This window comes from Camarhynchus parvulus, chromosome 1 (genome assembly GCF_901933205.1).
Source record: "Camarhynchus parvulus chromosome 1, STF_HiC, whole genome shotgun sequence".
In the NCBI taxonomy this organism is placed as follows: domain Eukaryota; kingdom Metazoa; phylum Chordata; class Aves; order Passeriformes; family Thraupidae; genus Camarhynchus; species Camarhynchus parvulus.
In genome coordinates, this window is record NC_044571.1 from 69,250,213 (window position 1) to 69,268,290 (window position 18,078).

Here is an 18,078-nt window from a genome sequence, read left to right on the forward strand (position 1 = left end):
CCGTTCCCTTTCACCATTGAATGCAGTACTGAAATGAGAGCTGGACATTTAACACAGTATCACTGATATCTGCCAAATAAATTACAGCCCAATGTCAGCTTCTTGTGGTCCACTAAAATATGTATTAACTCAAATGCTACATGTTATATGACCTCTTGCTCTCTCAGAATTCAGCTAAAGAGCTGTGAATGTAACCTACTAACAGACTTTAAGACAAATGACCTTTTGCATATTTACAAATAAAACTATCTTTGATATTCAAGCAAAATAAATATGTACCACTACTTCTGAGCTAAGTATCTCTGCACAAGAGATCATCATTTTAAATACCTATTGCACTGTCTCTTGTTGGTAAAGTATATTTGACCTTGATCAAGACAAAAGTTTCAGTATTCTTTTGTTACTAGAACTGAGCAAGAATAGTTACAGGATGATGCATCTCAAAGGACATGTTTGCACAGTGTAAATATATAAATATGCTTTTGTGCATAAATATTTAAGAAAACTGGACTACAAAGATTACTTTTGTATGAACCCTCAAGTGTCTTCAGATGTGAAGAACTCCTATTTTGTCTAGCATTTTCTGTCTTTTATATAATGTGTTTGACTACTAAATTCATTTAATAAAGTTGGCTTTTGAAGAAAAATTAAGAGTTCTGCCGGTGTCAAAGACTGCTGTAGCACACAAGTCAGCACTGGGCAGCACAAACATCTGGCACACATCCATCTCACAGGCTGATTTTCTGAGCAAAGGAGAACATGGAATAATCACACAGAAGGAAGGGATAGCAAACCCACAGCAAACCAGCTACGGTGACAGACATCTGTCACTGCTCCCTGTGTGGGTCACATTCTCTAGGTTCAGCATATTTAGGAAGAACTTACTGCTGTCTAGAGACAAAAATTCAACTCAGCTTCTGCGGGAGTCAAGGTTTCAGGGTGGGGGAAGACAAACATCCACCCAACCACCCACCATTCCTGGTTTCTTCAGCAGCTAGAAGATGCACACCAGAGAAAAGGATAGCAAACAGAGCTAAGGTGTCCTCACCAAAGCCTGTTCTGAAGCTACTGTGACAGCAGGCAGTACCTTAGGCCCAGGTAGAGACTCTTTTCTTCAGAGGATACCCACATCCCCACCCCATCCATCTGAAGCTGGGGATGCTGCCTCCATAGAGATGTTCAATCAAGTGCTCTGCGCTAAACAGCATTCAATCTGAGGGGCTCTCCAAATGCTGGAAGTGGAGATGCAGCTTTCTCTGGGAAAGCAGAATGGGATCATCAATTGCTAAAGGAGTTGTGTAGCTGTTGCTGCACATTACTAAGGAGGAAACTGGAGACTGGATATGTGCATCAATCAAACAATGTAGCTTATATAATAACATTCCTAAACCACTGCAATTTCAGTGATAATGACTCCATGTTAAATATGTGCAAGGACTACTGACAAGTCACAATATATTACATACTTCCAATAAGCATGGTCAGCATTGGATGGATATAGGAGACTTTATCCCACCAGCAAATCACTGAACCTTTGCTGGTTAAAAATGTAGAAAAAGAATTCTGTGAAATGAAGTTATTGTGACTCCATGTGCAAATTCTCAGAGAAATTAATACACTTTGTTACTGAGCAAAAAAAGCTCAAAAAACATGGAAGTAAGGGTACTTGAGCAGAGTTTTCAAAAGTAGGGCTTATTGAGGAAAGCAGACCTGATCAAACTGAAGCAGAAGGGATTTGACTTGGGAGTTACAGAAATATGTATTAATACACTTCTAGTGAACAGCAACTCTCAGTTTTAGGACATCTGATACACTCTAAGTGGCAAGCACTAAACACAATTTGTGACTCCTGTTTGTTTAAACTCTGCATTGCAGACAGAATGAATACAAAAGAAGTATGAGACAAATGAAATAAAATTCCACCACCAAAGTTGAAATGCCCTGGATCCAATCTCAGAACTGCACAATGTCAAAATAAGGCCACGTTACTTCTGGTATTCTTTATTAAAAATACTGCTGTACACATGAACAATGAAAACAGGATTAAAGATGAGTAACACATATTGGGATCATGACATTAGAACTTAACATACTGGTGCTTTTTAGGGGAAGCAGTTGACACCTGAATTACTGAAACAAGGGCAAATCAAAAATACATAGGTACCCTCAACAAAATATTTACAATATAGTAAATACAGCAACAAAATTTAAAACAGGTACAAAAATTAAAATGACCAACATCAGATGATTTCAAAGGTTGTCCCTTCTGTGCTTTTAGCTGTAAAAAATAGGAAGGTCAGAAATAAATTTCCCATCTGGGAGGGCACATCCTGGTGACTCTTCTTTTAAATACAGATACACAGTTCTTCCTATGAATGGATTAAACTACAACTTTAGGACAACCTTCTAAATGGAATTAAAATGGGGTAGAAGGGCTCTCCCCAAAAAAACACCCAAGCTGAACTTCAGACTGTTCAAATCATTCCCAAATACAGACCAAATAAAATAAATAGAAAACAAAGCTCAACTCCTTTTTAATTTTATGTATTACCTGACACCAAATATTTTCTGGCTGACATTATGTATGAAAACTTATTAGCTGTCTACCTTTTTATTTTTAAACCAAGTCCTGAGGTTACTAGGGGCTGAAGCAAACTGACATTATGCAAATACACACAGGTTTGCAATTTAGACATGTCTTGCAGAGGGTGTGCTGGTCTAAAAAGGATGAGAATTCAAGCCCTATTTTACCCCTGCCTTACACTTCCACAAAATATTGGTCCACAAATTAAATTTTCAAAGGTTCCCAAACCCCACAACTGAACAGATGATCCCCTTTCATTTTCAAAGAAAACAATACTGGAAAAAACCTCAGCCCGCTTATAAATTAAGCATTCCATATTTCTTCTAGAATACAAGTACTTCTTTTTTTGTACAAAAGAATTACAATATGATTTGTCAAAAAACATAGAAAAGACAGCTGCTCTTCCTCAAATACATGAGCTAATGATAAAAGACTGTTCTGCATGTTCACTTTTCAAAGTTCCTGTTCCTTTTACATTAAAAAGAACATTCTGGCAACTGTTATCGTTTGAATATTAAACATTATGTTCCTTTGAAAATTGCAACAATAATTGATTTTTAAACTCAACAACTGATGCTACTTAATGTGGATTCGACCACATTTTCTAAAATGTGTAAAGCATGTCCCTAGTCTTCAAAGCTTTCGATGTGAAGAGAGTTGCTTTTTTCTTGATGCAAGTCTCAAGGCGGAGAATCATTTTAAAGCTTATAAAAGTGGACAGAGAAATATTAAAAACTTCTCTGAAAACTACAAATATTGAGAATCATTAAAATTGATGTCAGTAACATCAGTTGCAAGTGCTTAGAGTCTGTCCTGACCTTTTGAGTTTCCACATTTTCTTCATGGTGAGCACCCAGTGCTATTAAAACATTCAGTGCTGGGAAAGGATAGATACAGTCTTCACTACTGCTTTAAGAAAGGAAATTCCTACATATTTGGCAGTCTTCAGTATCAAAGTGTAGGTGTTTAACTAGAAATCCCATGAATACCCAAGTTTGGAGACAACTGCATGTCCAAAAATTAGAAAGGTAATTGAGGAGCAAAATTCCAGACTTTTGAGACTGAATTACTTCAGGAATATTCATGTGCTGAGTATTAGCAAAAGTAATATTACTTTGGGCTAAGCAGTGACTGCAAAGGCACAGCAGATCATTATCCCTCCAGATTCAGGCCGTAAAACTTGAAAAGCTCTTGATGCCAGACAACTGCTGTGTTTAGTTAATCTTCTTTTAACAGTGTCTTTGTATCTGTATCCAGTGTAGCGTACCATAATAAAGCTGTGGTTCAAAGAACAGAACTTTATACAAAAATTATACTGTAAATAACCTAAAGTAATACACTCCTGAAACTTCAGGCATTTAAACAATTTCTTTAAAAAAAAATCTATTAAAAAAATTGCATAAATGTAAATGCTTCTGACTACCAGGAAAATGTACAAACAGTTTTTAAAAGGCGCTGGTTGTGTTTAGAGCAAGTTTGATATGCTCCTTAAATTAAAGATGTTTCCCATTATGCTGTTTTCGTCACTTCGCTTAGACAAAGTTTAAATTGAATGACAGGGGACTTTCTTTCCTTTTTAGTCAATTCACCAATGCTTCACTTGACTGGTTTTAAAAAGTTGCTTCTTCTCACATTTCTTTGAGCTAACAGTGGGTGGCATACAGAGCTTGCATACAACACACTTTTACAGAGGTTACGAACTAAACGGTCATTAATAGAACACAATTTCTATTAAATTATTTACCTGGTCCTTTATGCTATTCTGGGTGCAAATAATATCAAAAAATGAATAAATTTTGCTATATCCTCAGTGACAAAAATGTATCCCAGAAATGTCCTTGCAAAGAGTTTCCCTTAAGTATACAATGTGGCAAAACTTCAGAGATCAGAAAAGTCTTAAAAAAATTAAAATTAGTGCATATACAAGTGGAAAAAATAAAAGTAGGAACATCATGCACCTGATGTGTTCCTTAATCTAAAATAAATTCTTCACAGATAAAGCCTCCAATGGCAGCCTTAGCTCTAGGATAAGTGAAACATTCTTCCCTTCAAGTAACAGTGTACCTGACTGAAGTGCAAGCAGCTTTGCTCATCTCCTGTTTGTTTCCCAAATGTGAAATGAGATGACAACAACAATTCAGCTGTAGTGCAATTTGCTATAGGTTAAGTTCCTCAGCAATGTCCTGCATGCTTTCAGCAAATACTACAACTGACCATTTGCGGCTGCAATCAGTTCTTGAAAAGTATTTTCAAAGCAGCGTTTTAAATCGCTGTAAGTTACCACAAGTACACTCTTCTCATCTCTGGAAATGAGGCTTATTTTTTCTGGCACACCAGCATCTAACTGTAACAAGAATGCAAAAGATAAAATAAAAGAAGTGTGAAAGAAATGGCAAAACATTTCCCCAACAACAAAAGCAATCAATTTCTTGGCAAGTACATTGTTATGGTGCAGTTCAAATCCGCTAACAGGACACAAAGGAAGAATCTGAATCGCACCACAACAACATCCTCGTCAAAAAATCGAGACATTTTGGTCTTAACCTGACGGACATTCCAGACCTTAGGACTAGATTACCATTGTTTCCTTCCCCTTCCACAAAGCTAGTAATCCTGTAATGCTATACTTCCCTGTGTAGAAAGCTGGCAAAATTTTCATGTACTTCCTGAAGAACAAAACTAAATTTGATATTACATTTGCACATATGATCCACAAACCTAAACATAGGGTAAGTAATTTACTTCTTGTCCACTCCAAAATGAGATAATGGATGGATCCACCCCAGGTAGCCTGAAAACTGGTAGAAACCCAAACCTCACATTTTTGGCAGTACTGGAAACAAACTATGCTGTGTGGTACATTTAACGCCTTAGAAAGAAAAAATTACTTTGGTATAATCCATAACCAAATTAATAATTTGGGGTTGAAGATCAACATTTGTTCCACATTTCTTCTCATGGTTTGTTCTGACTTCTCAAATTCAATATGTACTTTTTTTTATATTCCATTAGATCCTAATTTCTAATAGAGGAATATCCTGCTTTACATGCTGAAGCCCATTACATCATTGTTTCTTATGTTCTTCCCACTTTGCAAGAAATGTTCATCAATAGAGAACTGCCAAGACTCTCTTATTATGAAGAACTTTTGTAGTTTTGTTTTAGTCAATATGTTGATAGTTCCACCACAGTCTTTGTTATTCCAATACAAAAGGTGGGGCAGAGACAAGTGAGATATGACACTACCAATCCATTCTTTGGAAATACAACCCCAGCAGGTTTAAATGTAATATAAATGTAATATAGTTATAATACCATTATAATATTGTACTGAGTAGAAAAACAATGAAATTTGTCACAGAGATGTTCTACTAGCTGCTGTCTGGAGCAACACAGCAAGTTAGCAATTTCTTGCATTTCCCTTCTAAAGTAATGTTTTGAGTGTAACCTTAAAAACTCGAACCACCACATTTTAAAGCTGCTGCTTTGTGAACGGTTTCAGAAGGCTGAAAGCAAGCCAATTAGCTTCTAATTTTTGTAGAGTAGGATAAAACCACCAATGTCTTCCAACATCCATTAGAAAATATTAATACAATTAAGGCGTTTGTGAAATATTGTCCACTGTTCTTTCCATTAGCATCATACAACAAATCAATTAATTACCTTAATGGAAGGTCTTCCTAATGGAAGGTCTGTATTAAGAAAGCCACACTTCTAATTACAAACATCAATTTTTATGGCTTTCTTTCATCCTGTGGGTGCACAAATCAATATCCTCAGCTGAAAAGATGCTCAAAACACCACAATGAAAAGGGAAGTTTGTTGGTTTGGTTTTTTTTAAACAACAGAATAGCTTTTCAAAATGAATGTGTTTGGCAAGTACCAGTAAAGTCCACATAACTTCTACTAGTACTTCTACAGTTTCTGAAGTGCTTCTTAGAGTGTATTTCCAAAGCAGAGTTCTGTGAGCCTTACATTTTTTTGTGTGCTGAGCCCACAACCACAGAAGAGAAGAGTCTCTGTTTGAAAAGGTAAGCCATGAACATTTATAGAACAAGGCATTCTTTGACATTGTCTCTTACCTGACCTATGAATTCAGGACTGTCCCCTCTTGCTACAGTACTGTATGAGTCACTGCTTTCAAATCATGATGGCATTTCAATGCCTACTTGAATGTCAACATGCTTTCTTTTTGATTTAGCCTCAATCCCTTTAATGTCCTTTTTAAAGTGATTACAGACACCAACCAGAAAGATAAAAAGGAGGTTAAAAAATGCACAGCAGTGGTCTAATAGGAGGTTAGAAACCCTGACAATTTTAGAAAAATATTTAACTGTACAGTTATTACACATCAAAGGATCTGAACACATTCCACTTTTCTTGGAGGAGAAAGTTGGCTATCCTAGTCCTAGAAAAGAATATATTGGGCACTAAAACTGTGTATTGTCAGTGTCTGCATCACCATTCTCTACAGAGCAAGTCAAACTACCAAGCAGCTAAAAAGCAACAACAAAAAAAGTTGCAGCCTCTTAATCTCCCATGGATTATTGAGGTTTGGCAAAACAATGTAAAATAAGTTGAAAGCTGATCTACTAATAAAAAATTTAATCAGCTCACATACTTTTTAATTTATGGAGCCAGACAAGTTCTTCATCTACTGAAGATCTCATGGTTTCTCACACATCTCTTGCTATTAAATCATGAGAGTGCTCGGATAAAATTCTGCTAGTGGTGCAACTCTTAGAAAACTGCAAATAGCTTTATTAAGTCAGCCTTGGAAAACAAAGGGCTGGAGAGACTAGGGAAGTTATTACAGAAGTGGACTTAAAATGTTAAGTCACAGAAATTTTATAGCACTGTCCTGATGGCAAGGATTTTACACAAATTTCAGTTTCCTTCCTGCCACCTACTCAAGTCAGCACAATTAAGGAATGGATCTTGCCTTATGACCATCCTTTGTGATAACTACCAACAGAAACCACCCCCAGTTAAAGGAGTATTATGGATCCTTTATGCTGTGTTGAAAGACCAGAGTAGCATAAAGGGACCAGCATTGCTTATCCACAGTAATCAATGCATTCTAGGATGAAAAGTTAATATTGTATCTCACGTTATATTAACAAATTGTTAATATCATGTACTAGCTTTATTTGAAATATCCATAGATGTTGGAATATTAGCTTAGAGAATACATGGTTTTAATCCAAAATGGGGAAAATAGTCACCAGCTAAGCCAATAGCATTAACCTTCCAGTGCCAACTTGCTTTGCAGTGGAATACTCTTTTAAAGAAAGCTAACCCAATTAAATGTGTAAAAGCTAACTGAAGTACAGTGTACCTTGTTAAGACATGAGATAATGTGACTGAGGTCAATCCAAGGAGTACCCGCTTCTGTCACCTGATGGAAAAGGTGATCTCGAAAGAGCTTTAGTAAATACCTGTCTCCAGTTTCTGACCATGTTGGGTCCTTCTGAAACCTAGTGAAAAACAAATTCTCATATCAAAGCTCAGTAAGTTAAGTAAAATCAAACCCCACAGATATAAATGACACTTCAATCTCAGCTGAGCAGTCTTAGTGCACAGCTAATCTCCTGCTATAAATTGCAATTAAATTAGTCCCCCTCCACCACAAACAGAAGATAACCTATACAAAACTTTCTCAGCTGCTTGAGTGCCTAAAGCTAATGCCTTCCAAGAGCCACCAAAAATAGCGGAAGAAAGCAAAAATTATCTGTAACAAGTTTATCACATAAAACATATGTAGAAACCTGCATTATAAACATAACTCTAAGTTTATGCAAAGGGATGGAAAACAGACAATGAACACTTCATTTTCATGTAGTTAGTCAATAAAAAACAAGGTGAAAACTCACTAGCTTAAAACCAGTATCTATATCCTTTGCGTCAGTTAAAGCAAGCAATGGATTTCCTCCAAAACTACTGCCACTCACAAGATAAACCATACTAAATACAAGGAAACAACTTGTAGCCTTCTCCTGTCTACTTAAAGTCTTGGTCAAAATTGCTCATCTAATTTTTCTCAAGGCTTCTTAAATATTCATTTCTCCATGGGCAAATATGGGGAGAAAAATTTAGCTTAAATTTATGAAGGAAGAAAGCGCATTGCAAACTGTGTTTTACATACTCTAAACCACAAAAACAAGTTTTCTTACTCTGGCCTCTCATTGATTGTTCCCAATTTTGCTAGGAGCCTAAACAACCTTCCATTTTGCACCTCCTAGAAAACAAGAAAAAAGTTATTAAGAGTCTCTGAAACAAAATTTAGACATTTACTTGCAAAAAATACATGGTAATAATGCCAATGAAGCACTGTTAATTACAAAGGCTTATTTATTCAAAGGAGAGGGCATAATTTTTTCAGACAGAGATCAAATGCATTTTATTATGTATCAGTAGTCCAGTGCTCATTTTAGTACTTCAAATTATAATCCAAAGATTCAGCAACTAATGATACCTCCCAGTCCCAGCAGGAACTGGACCAGGCAATCTATTTCGTTGTGGAAATGTAAATCTAATCTCCTGCCAGCCTATACTCACAGGTATGCTAAAATACAGTAAGTTAAATGAGAATAATATGGGGGTTTATGTGTATATATATATATATATATATATACACACACACACACACAGATACCAAGATACGCATAAGTATGCGGTACACCACCTAATTTCACATAAAGATGAGAAGAAACCATCTACCAGATCTGTTTTTCAGAAATGCTTTGTAAACATTTTTAGTAAATATTTAGCAACAATATCATGAAACTAATACTCAAATGATAATTGATTGCAAAAATAATTTTGAAACACGTTTTTTCAAAGCAGTTAGCTTCTAAGTCTTAAAAGAGTATAAATGCTGAGTCCATAAATGACATAAATAAAGCAGTGACAATGAGGTCACAAAGAGGGAGAATATTAAAATTACAGTTGCTTAGCACACATGCAACTGAAAGTTCATTCAGTGTTTTTCCACACTACTTAGGATGCAGTAAAACAGTAACATCGTAGCTTACATTAAACAAAAAAATTAATTCACAGTGTAAATCGAAGTTGTCAGGAAAAGATCCTCTCTGATATTATTCACATTCTCCAATGGCTCAGGTCTACAACATTATTCATGCTAAGATGCATCTAATTCCATGCATGATCATATTGATTTCAACCGAATTCAGTCTGCAGTAGATTACTGTGCACAGCTGGGTAAATAAAGTGGGTCAAAGTGATAGCAGCCTGACCTTGGACAACCTATGGGTTGCAGATTTCTATTAATAGTCTAAAAACACACTGGAAAACAGCTTGTACCTCAACAGTAGCAACACTTAGAGACTGACATGGAAAACCAACCCTGTCCAGCTACCCAAGGTCTACTATTTGGTCTAACCACCAAGTTTATTTTTGGCATGTGATCAAATACTGAAAAGCCAAAACTACACCTGTGTAAAGTTCACTGCCTTGCAGATTCCCAGTGAATGGTGACACAGCTGAGCAAAACCACAGAGACCAAGTCTCCAAGAGGCCTCTCTGCAGGCCTAGTAGCCTGTGGGGAGGGAGATACTTTCCACAGAGCTTATAAACTGAGGCTTTGACTGCTATGACATGAATATGAAAAACGTAAAAGTGAGGAAGGAAAGGAATAGCATAATAGGGTTACTGCTCTGTGAGAAGTGAGTGTTACAAAGATATTAACTACATACAAACCACTCCCAGCATCAGGAGTCCCTAAGCTACAGATGACTGCATGCTTGGACAATATAAGAAAAAAAAAATCACACATGCTAGTCTTTTTCTAATACTCCCTCCAAAGCATTTGTTTTGGGACAAAAATGCACAGAGCGTACCAGAGTAGACTTAAGGGATACTGTGGCTCTGATGTTAATGGAGGGGATGTCACAGTACAAACAAGTCACAGTGTGACAGCTAATTAAGAAGTGGTATTTATCACTGTCAAGTAAACAGCTATTGCCAAACTGGGGGCTAAGCAACAACTTGAATTTGTAGTACCTCTGCCCACATGCCAGTTATAAACAACTGCTCAAACAGCCTCACTAAAAATACAGAGATTGTAACGCTGATCACAGGGCAATCTCCATCTTTGCTATGGGAAGGAGTTCATCTGCCCAGCTTTGTGCAGGCACATAGGCCACCTTAACAACAAACTTAAAAACCTCTGGAGAAGGATTAGTAGTTGATTCTGAGAAAGTGTGCACCCAGCATCTAGAGGTACACAGATACTGCCTGGCTCTTCTACAGCTCCTTGCTTCTGATAGATTTCAGCAACTTTCATCAAGGAGGGGAAGATTACTCTCCAACAGGACAATGCTGGAGAAATCAAGAGAACCGAGGCTATTAGAATCCCAAACACTGGTCTACTGTCTCTTAAAAAGTTCCCAGTGAGGGGTTATAATGGAGTGGAATCACAGAACTTGATTAAATCCTTCTGTAGTACCCTATCCCACATATTTTCAGGGCCATGAGAGCATTCCCCAATATATCTCCTGCTCTCAGTTACTTCTGACTAATAGACACCTCCCTGTTGAACAAATACACCCTGACTTGATACATAGTACACATTTCCTTTATAGCTAGTACTTGATACCTTGACTGAACACCACAGACCTCCACAGCAAGAGTGCACGCTTCAGGAAAGCTGAACATGGTATCTCAGTGGATTAGAATTCATTCGGAAAGGAAAGCATATGAGAACAAGGACACCAAAATCTAAATCTAAAAATTTATGGGGCTTTAGCACACATTAAATGATCTCCATGACATACATGGCCTTCTTTACTCAGAATGCTATTTTTAACCATGCTATAAAGAACATAATTTTCCCAAGACTACGGGCTGGAAATGAAGATGCTACTTCAGTCAAAACACAGCTGAAGACATCTTAAAACTAGGCATTCTTGAAGCTCTGGGGCTTTCAAAAGCCTGAGTTTAGACTTGTCAAGCCTTCAGGCAGATTACTTAGGTTAATAAACAAACAGAAAGGAAAAAAAAACCCAACAGAAACTAGTAGAAAACATTCGCTTTCAAGGTACAGATCTAGGAACACTGACTACAGGTCTTTCTGCAGGAGTTACTACATAATTTACCTTTGCTAGATCTTCTTCTATAACATCATTTCGCATCTGAGCAGCATCCAACTGAGTATAGAATCGTGCACCAATCATAGGCATGATATCGTTTACACTGCGAAGTCTGTTTTGGTCAGTCAGCAAATACCTGCCAAAATAACCCAACCACCAAAGATTACTTTCTGCAAATGCCAAACATTATATTCCATTATGATTTTATAACTATTTAGCTTCTTGTATTTAATACATAAAGTTGACAATTGTTATGTTTCTTTTAAGAAGATACCATCAAGAAAACACAATCAAATTGCATGTATACATCGAGCCAGTTATTTATACAAGACAGGAGTATACTTTCACAAAACTGTGCAGTTCACTCCATTCAAACAGCAAGAATATACACAAAAAGAGAGAAGGATGCAGATTCTGACTGCAATGCAATCGTTTTTCAAATGAGGAAAGGAGAAAAGACTTCTACTTTTCTCACTCAGGCTGCAAGGGAGAAAAAGGCTGACTTTATTGAAATGACACAAAAAGAATATGCAACCAGAAAAGGCTAGCACTCAACCTTTTGGCCAAAAAGTCAGTGTGCCTATTTCATGAAGACAATTCAACAACAGCAGATTTATCTGTAATCTTACTTGCTTTTAAAAATACCATTTCGCTTTTGCATTTGTATACATAAGAAAAGTGCTGCAATTTCCCTTAAAAGGTTTATTAAACAAACTTACAAAATCAGATTCTTCAGGTCAGAGGAATAGTTGATTGTCACCAGTTCCATTGCTTTCTGCAAATTCTCTCTCTGAATTCCTGATAAAGAATTGCAAGCCAAAGCCAACACAACTTTCCCCAGGGAGATCAGATCTGCTTGCTAATAGGGAAAACACACAGAGGTAAGATTCTTAGTACAGATAAATACTACCCATGGTACTAGATGGTGTTAAAGAGACAGTTCTTCAAAACCTTAGAAGAATTTGAGCAACTAAAGTAAGTGCTATTCAAATCATATTTCAATATGATTGTTCAAGTCAGAGTAGTTAAAAAGTACAGAAGAAAATCTGTCCTGACACCTAGCAATTTTTAAGTACTATATTTATCTTTGAATTATTAAAATTTACCTATTTTTAGCTTAAGGACAGTACCAGAGAGAACTGTGTACTGAACAGAAGCTCTGTAATGAAGTTCTCTGAGCCACCCACCCGCTCAATCCTGACAAGTCAAGGAGTTGGTGGCAAACAGAACAAGTCTTCTCAATACGAGATGTAGAAATAAAAGGATTATTTGTTAAACTGAAACCAGCATTTTCTGCATTCATATCTTTTCAATCTAGCCATCCAGTGTGAATTCCATACTGGGATCCATACCACATTCTAACACATGATATCACCATTATAACAAATTGCTCAAATATTTTAATCTCTGATGGACAGTGTGAAAAGATCTGAACTGTGCAAAATAACTAGATGGGCCTGTACAGTTGCCAAACAGAACAACATTGTGTGTTATGAAGAAACCTTTGCATTACTAAACACTTTTGTTAAAAGCAGAACTGCTCTTAAAAGATGAATGCTGGATACAGCCCTGCTTTGCCATAACAGAAAATTCTGCCAGTATTAATAGCCAGCCATGAGAAATGATTTTGAAAAGCTGTAGATTTTAGATTTTAAAGCTCACTGCTAAAAGCAAGAGCCTAATTTAGTAGCAAACAGTGACACTCATAGGAAAAGTTGAACTGATTCTTTCCATGGAAAGGCTTTCAGCTGCACACAACTTGGCCAAATGTAAAAACACCTGCAGCCTTCCATGCTGGACATGCCTCAGAGTGAATTTAACAGTCAACTATAGATATAAAATTAGACTTTTCCTGAGGTTATGGGTTTTTTTGGAGAAAATAAGATATTTTTGCAAACCTAAAAACATAAAAGCTACTAGTAATTGAGAATGTCAGTTCCATAGCCTAGAGCAAGGCCATGCCATTTAGCAGAGAATGCAGTCATACAAAGAAACCACCTTCTGTCATTTCTGTAAGAAAGGCTAAAAAAATCTGGCAGCATTAGAAGATCTGGTTAGAATTTGTCAGCTTTAGAAAAGTGCTGTGATGGTGAACATGCCACAGCCCCTCATAGCTCTTCCACCCAGAGGCATAACCACACCTGCTGCCTCTGGCTGCAGTAGCTGAGCACAGCCTTCCCCGAAGCCACATCTCCCAGGTGCTGGGGGAAAGGGAAAAATACCAAACCTTTCCAGGTCCCTCAATGTCCCTGCTGTTCCTATATCAAGTACGATTAAGCAGCACAATTTGAACATGGATACACAATACATCAGAAGTTAAAATGAATGTTATTCTTGTAGCTAATGAAGACAGAAACAGGATGTGGAAAATGAGACAAATATGGACAAAGTGGTTGAAAAGGACGTGGGACTGGCATTTGCTAAACTATTTCCTAAGAAACACAGAATTTCTGAGTATTAGCATTCCTTTTTCCTTTGGTAAAGAGATGTTAATCAGAGCAATAAACCCCCTTTTCAGCATGAACTTGCTTCCACTAACAAGCAGTCAATTTCAGCAGCAGGGAACACTGGTATGGCTGTAAACAGAGGAATTCTGCTGGTGCAGTACCTAGAAATGTGTGTCACCTGAGACAAAGACATTTTCATTATGATTTTTTTCTCCAAAAAGTCTTGGAAGAAATATGCATTTGTATTAACCACAGTTGTACTTCTTTCTGCAGTCCTCTACTTTACACTTAATACCTTTCAACTTTTAGTCATTCAAAAGGATATAACCTATATAAATTCTGTATCATCATACAACCCTGGGACACTGAAAATATACAGGCAAGACCCTATGAAAATTGTCTTCCTTTGCACAGGTGCTCTCATAATACAGATTGCATACAGATTTTGGAAATTATTGAGGAAGTCTTACACTTAACATCAGACAGGAAATTTTAAATTCAAGCTTTGTGGGTTTTGAGCATTTGACTTGCAACCTTAAATTTTTGTTTGTTTCGCATCTATCAGAAGAATTGGCAGAGAGAATATGACACCCAAATGCACCCCAAACACACAGTTTTCAAATTACAGCCAATGATTAGCTTGTTTTAGACACAAAAGTGGCTTGGATTCATCCCACTTATTTTAGGAACTTGAAGCATTCAGTTAAGAGACTGATCAATATAAGACAACTGTAATTCTGTGAGACAATTCAGATTTTGAGCCAGTTGAACTGCTCTCTGGAGGCACTTTACTATTCATTGTTAGCTGAAATCCTGAAAGAAAATGTTATCACAATACCCAATTTACAAGAGCACAAAGGCAATATTCTTCCTGTGTGACTGGAGAATGAGAGTATCACAAGCTGGAAAGATCCCATTAAGTTTAGGATTTCTGAGAGCCAGATTACTGCTTTAGAAGCAACTAAACTACCACCTGCTGACCCACTCTATAAATTCAGACAGGGTACATGCATGACTGCCCAGAAGCTGGGTTACACCATTTTTTCTGTAAGGAAGCAATCCATATATGCCTATTAATTCCTAACCTATCCTATGAAAATATTCAGCTCTTACTGTTCCTAGGCAAAGAAAGGTTAAAGAAGGCACACAAGAACTACCAGACTTCCTTGCAGCAGGAACACCAGAAACATTTTTCTGCATTCCTGTAGTGCAAGGTACAGATCTATATTAGGTACATCATTTCCTTGTTTATACTCCCTATTGTGTTTCCATGCTCCTATGGATCACGTAAGTTACTTTTGATCTGACAGAAAATTTCTGCTATGGTAACTATCAACACTGACTATGCAGTAATACTAAGTTGATTCCTAACTTCAAGGAAAAGCTTTACACCTTCTAAGCACAGGCAGCCTTTTGATCAAAAATGTGCCTTGCATGCAATTAATAACCATTTAATTAGTAATTAAAGTCATAACTGTAACCTCTACCAACTTAATTTTCTATCTCTTGAAAGCTTTTCGAGTAAGGATTTTATCAGCATTTAGTTCATTGACAGAGCTATTAAATAGCATTCACTAAAAACCAGGGCATAAACTCAAAACCAGCCACCTTCATTAATGTCTCCCTTTTACTAAGTCAATTTCAAGCATGTCAAGTGAGTAATTTAAATGTTAATTGCATAGGGACCCTTTCTTATTTTTTTTAATTGAATAGGTATGTGCCACTATGCCAAATGCCATAGAGATACCTCAACAGACCAATACATTTGATTTTACCAGCCAGACATGTAAGTTATTAAAATAAAACTTTTTTTTTGACAGGATCCATTTTCCAGAAACACTTTGAAACCAACACTACTTTTTATTTTGTTTATCCTGATCCACTGCTATGCTTGGATAAGTATCAGCTCATTCATACCCTAGTTCTATGGGTTCACTTAAAAGGATAAGTTGTAGAATTGTCCTTAGAAGTACTTCCAAGTTCCTACATTTTGGTGCATTTTTTTAGAGTCAATAATAGTACTTGAGATGTCTCTTCAAACTAGTTTATTTAAATTTGGGGAGGTGCATATGAAAGTTATTTTGGTTTGCTAAATTGAAAATATTTACTTTAAGCCAAAGTAACCTTATAGCCCTTGTTAAAACAGTAAAACTTACATTCTCTTTTTTTTTTTTGTAAAGGGGAGGACTTACAAATTTTGTTCCAAATACAGAAATATTTATTAAACCTTTTTACTGTTTCCTGTATCATCACTAAGCTTTCCCATCTGTACCTTGCAATTGACTGACACAAGACTTATGGACTGGGGCGGGGCAGGAAGTCACATGCTGGAGTTTATACAGGTTTAACCCCTGGTTTTCAACGCAAGTGGCCATTCGTATTTCATTTACTTCTTTTTAGCTTCCTTTTTGTTGCCTTCATATAACTCTTAAGTGATCATAGAGATTAATGTGTTTAACACAGATTGCAAAGAACAATTGCATTCCTTCTACATAGCTCCTCACTGGTTTGGCTGAAATCTCTCTTTATATTAACCATGGGAAATAGCCAGGAAATGGCAAATCCTAACAAATATGGCTTTTTCCATTGAAGACAACAACAAGGAAATGCATATTAGCTGGGCAGTAAACCAAGAGATAACATACATTTTTAACAGTCACAGGAGTTCCAAAGGAATTCAGGAACTGGGTCATGGATCGAAAGGAAAAAGGACGAGCAGCAGCTGTTATTTTGTAATTTTATCTGGCTAGGGCAAACAAAGGTAGAGCATGAGAAATAACCCATAAATTTCAAGGAATGGACCCAGTTTGGCACCTCTGAAGGAAAAAAAATGGGCAGTAAAAGCCTAGCCCTTCTAGAAAAAACAGCAAAAGAAAAAAACAGACTGTATTTACTAATTGCAATTTAGATCTTCCAAACTAAGTATTTAGGAGTATTTATTTTCTGGTTTAGCAGATAAACCTAAACAATCTGAATATTAACAACACATAAAACATGAAAAGCCATTCCTCCTAAACAAAACTAGGCATTATCAAGCAAGTCAGCTGCCATGTGTTGAGCTGCTACGGTGATAAGTGCTTTTGACAGACTTGTGTACCTGCAAGTATTTTTAGATTTGTATCTTCAAGTATTCTAAATGTTTTTCTTTACTTGAATGTCATAATATCTCAGGAGGATCCCTTTCCAAGCTGAAATTAAAATAGAGAAGTACTTAGATTTAAATAAAACCCCTCTCATTACATTTTTAGGCATGGAACCCCTTACTTATTTGTATTTTCATCTTCTCACAACTGTTTCCCACTAAATTATTATCAAAAGCCCACTGATACGTAGCTGAGTGTGCGTGTGTGAGCGTGAAATCCTTTGGTGTACTCCTCAAAGCACACTGAAAACTGCTTTACTGTACCATTAAAAAAAAAGTTATGTTCTAAAGGATATCGTCTCCAACAAGCTAGTTTCTTCTGGCCAAAGTTCAAACATTTCAGTTATTACTTAAAGACTCTGAATAAGCAGTTTTCACAGTGAATAAGGTCAATTAACAAAAATAAATTAAATCCAACTCCCTACTGTAGTCTTTCACTCCCAGTACAAACAGGGTATGTGATGACTGCTGAAGTAATGTACTTTACCCTGAGGGGAAGTTAGGGAAAGAGGCACTCCTGTACACAGTGATGCTCCAGATGACTGTGGAACAGTTTTTGTTAATTCTAAAGGGGTTCTTCTTAATTCAGGAATTATGCAGAGTCCACGCTTCAGAGAACACCAGGAGAGCACGGAAAAACTAGGAGCCCAAAATAAAGATACACTAGAATCTTTTTGGCATGAGGAGAGGGTCTAAATGCAGTTAACTGAAAGATCTTACTCCTCTCAAAAGGTATTCAACACTTAGTTATTTATGTTAAAATCACAAAAGACAGAGCAAAAACTATTATCATTA

The 18,078-nt window shown here is 36.7% G+C and overlaps 1 protein-coding gene across 1 annotated transcript in view; it reads right to left on the bottom strand.

Moving 5' to 3' along the window:
• Positions 1 to 1,985: 1,985 nt before the first annotated feature.
• The window catches only part of PAN3 (poly(A) specific ribonuclease subunit PAN3), a 79,072-nt gene continuing 62,979 nt past the window's right edge, over positions 1,986 to 18,078 (bottom strand). Inside the window, 5 exon segments of the mRNA XM_030954208.1 lie at positions 1,986 to 4,928; positions 7,923 to 8,061; positions 8,758 to 8,822; positions 11,701 to 11,830; positions 12,414 to 12,553. Coding sequence (XP_030810068.1) covers positions 4,788 to 4,928; positions 7,923 to 8,061; positions 8,758 to 8,822; positions 11,701 to 11,830; positions 12,414 to 12,553 — 615 coding nt within the window. The 3' untranslated portion in view covers positions 1,986 to 4,787.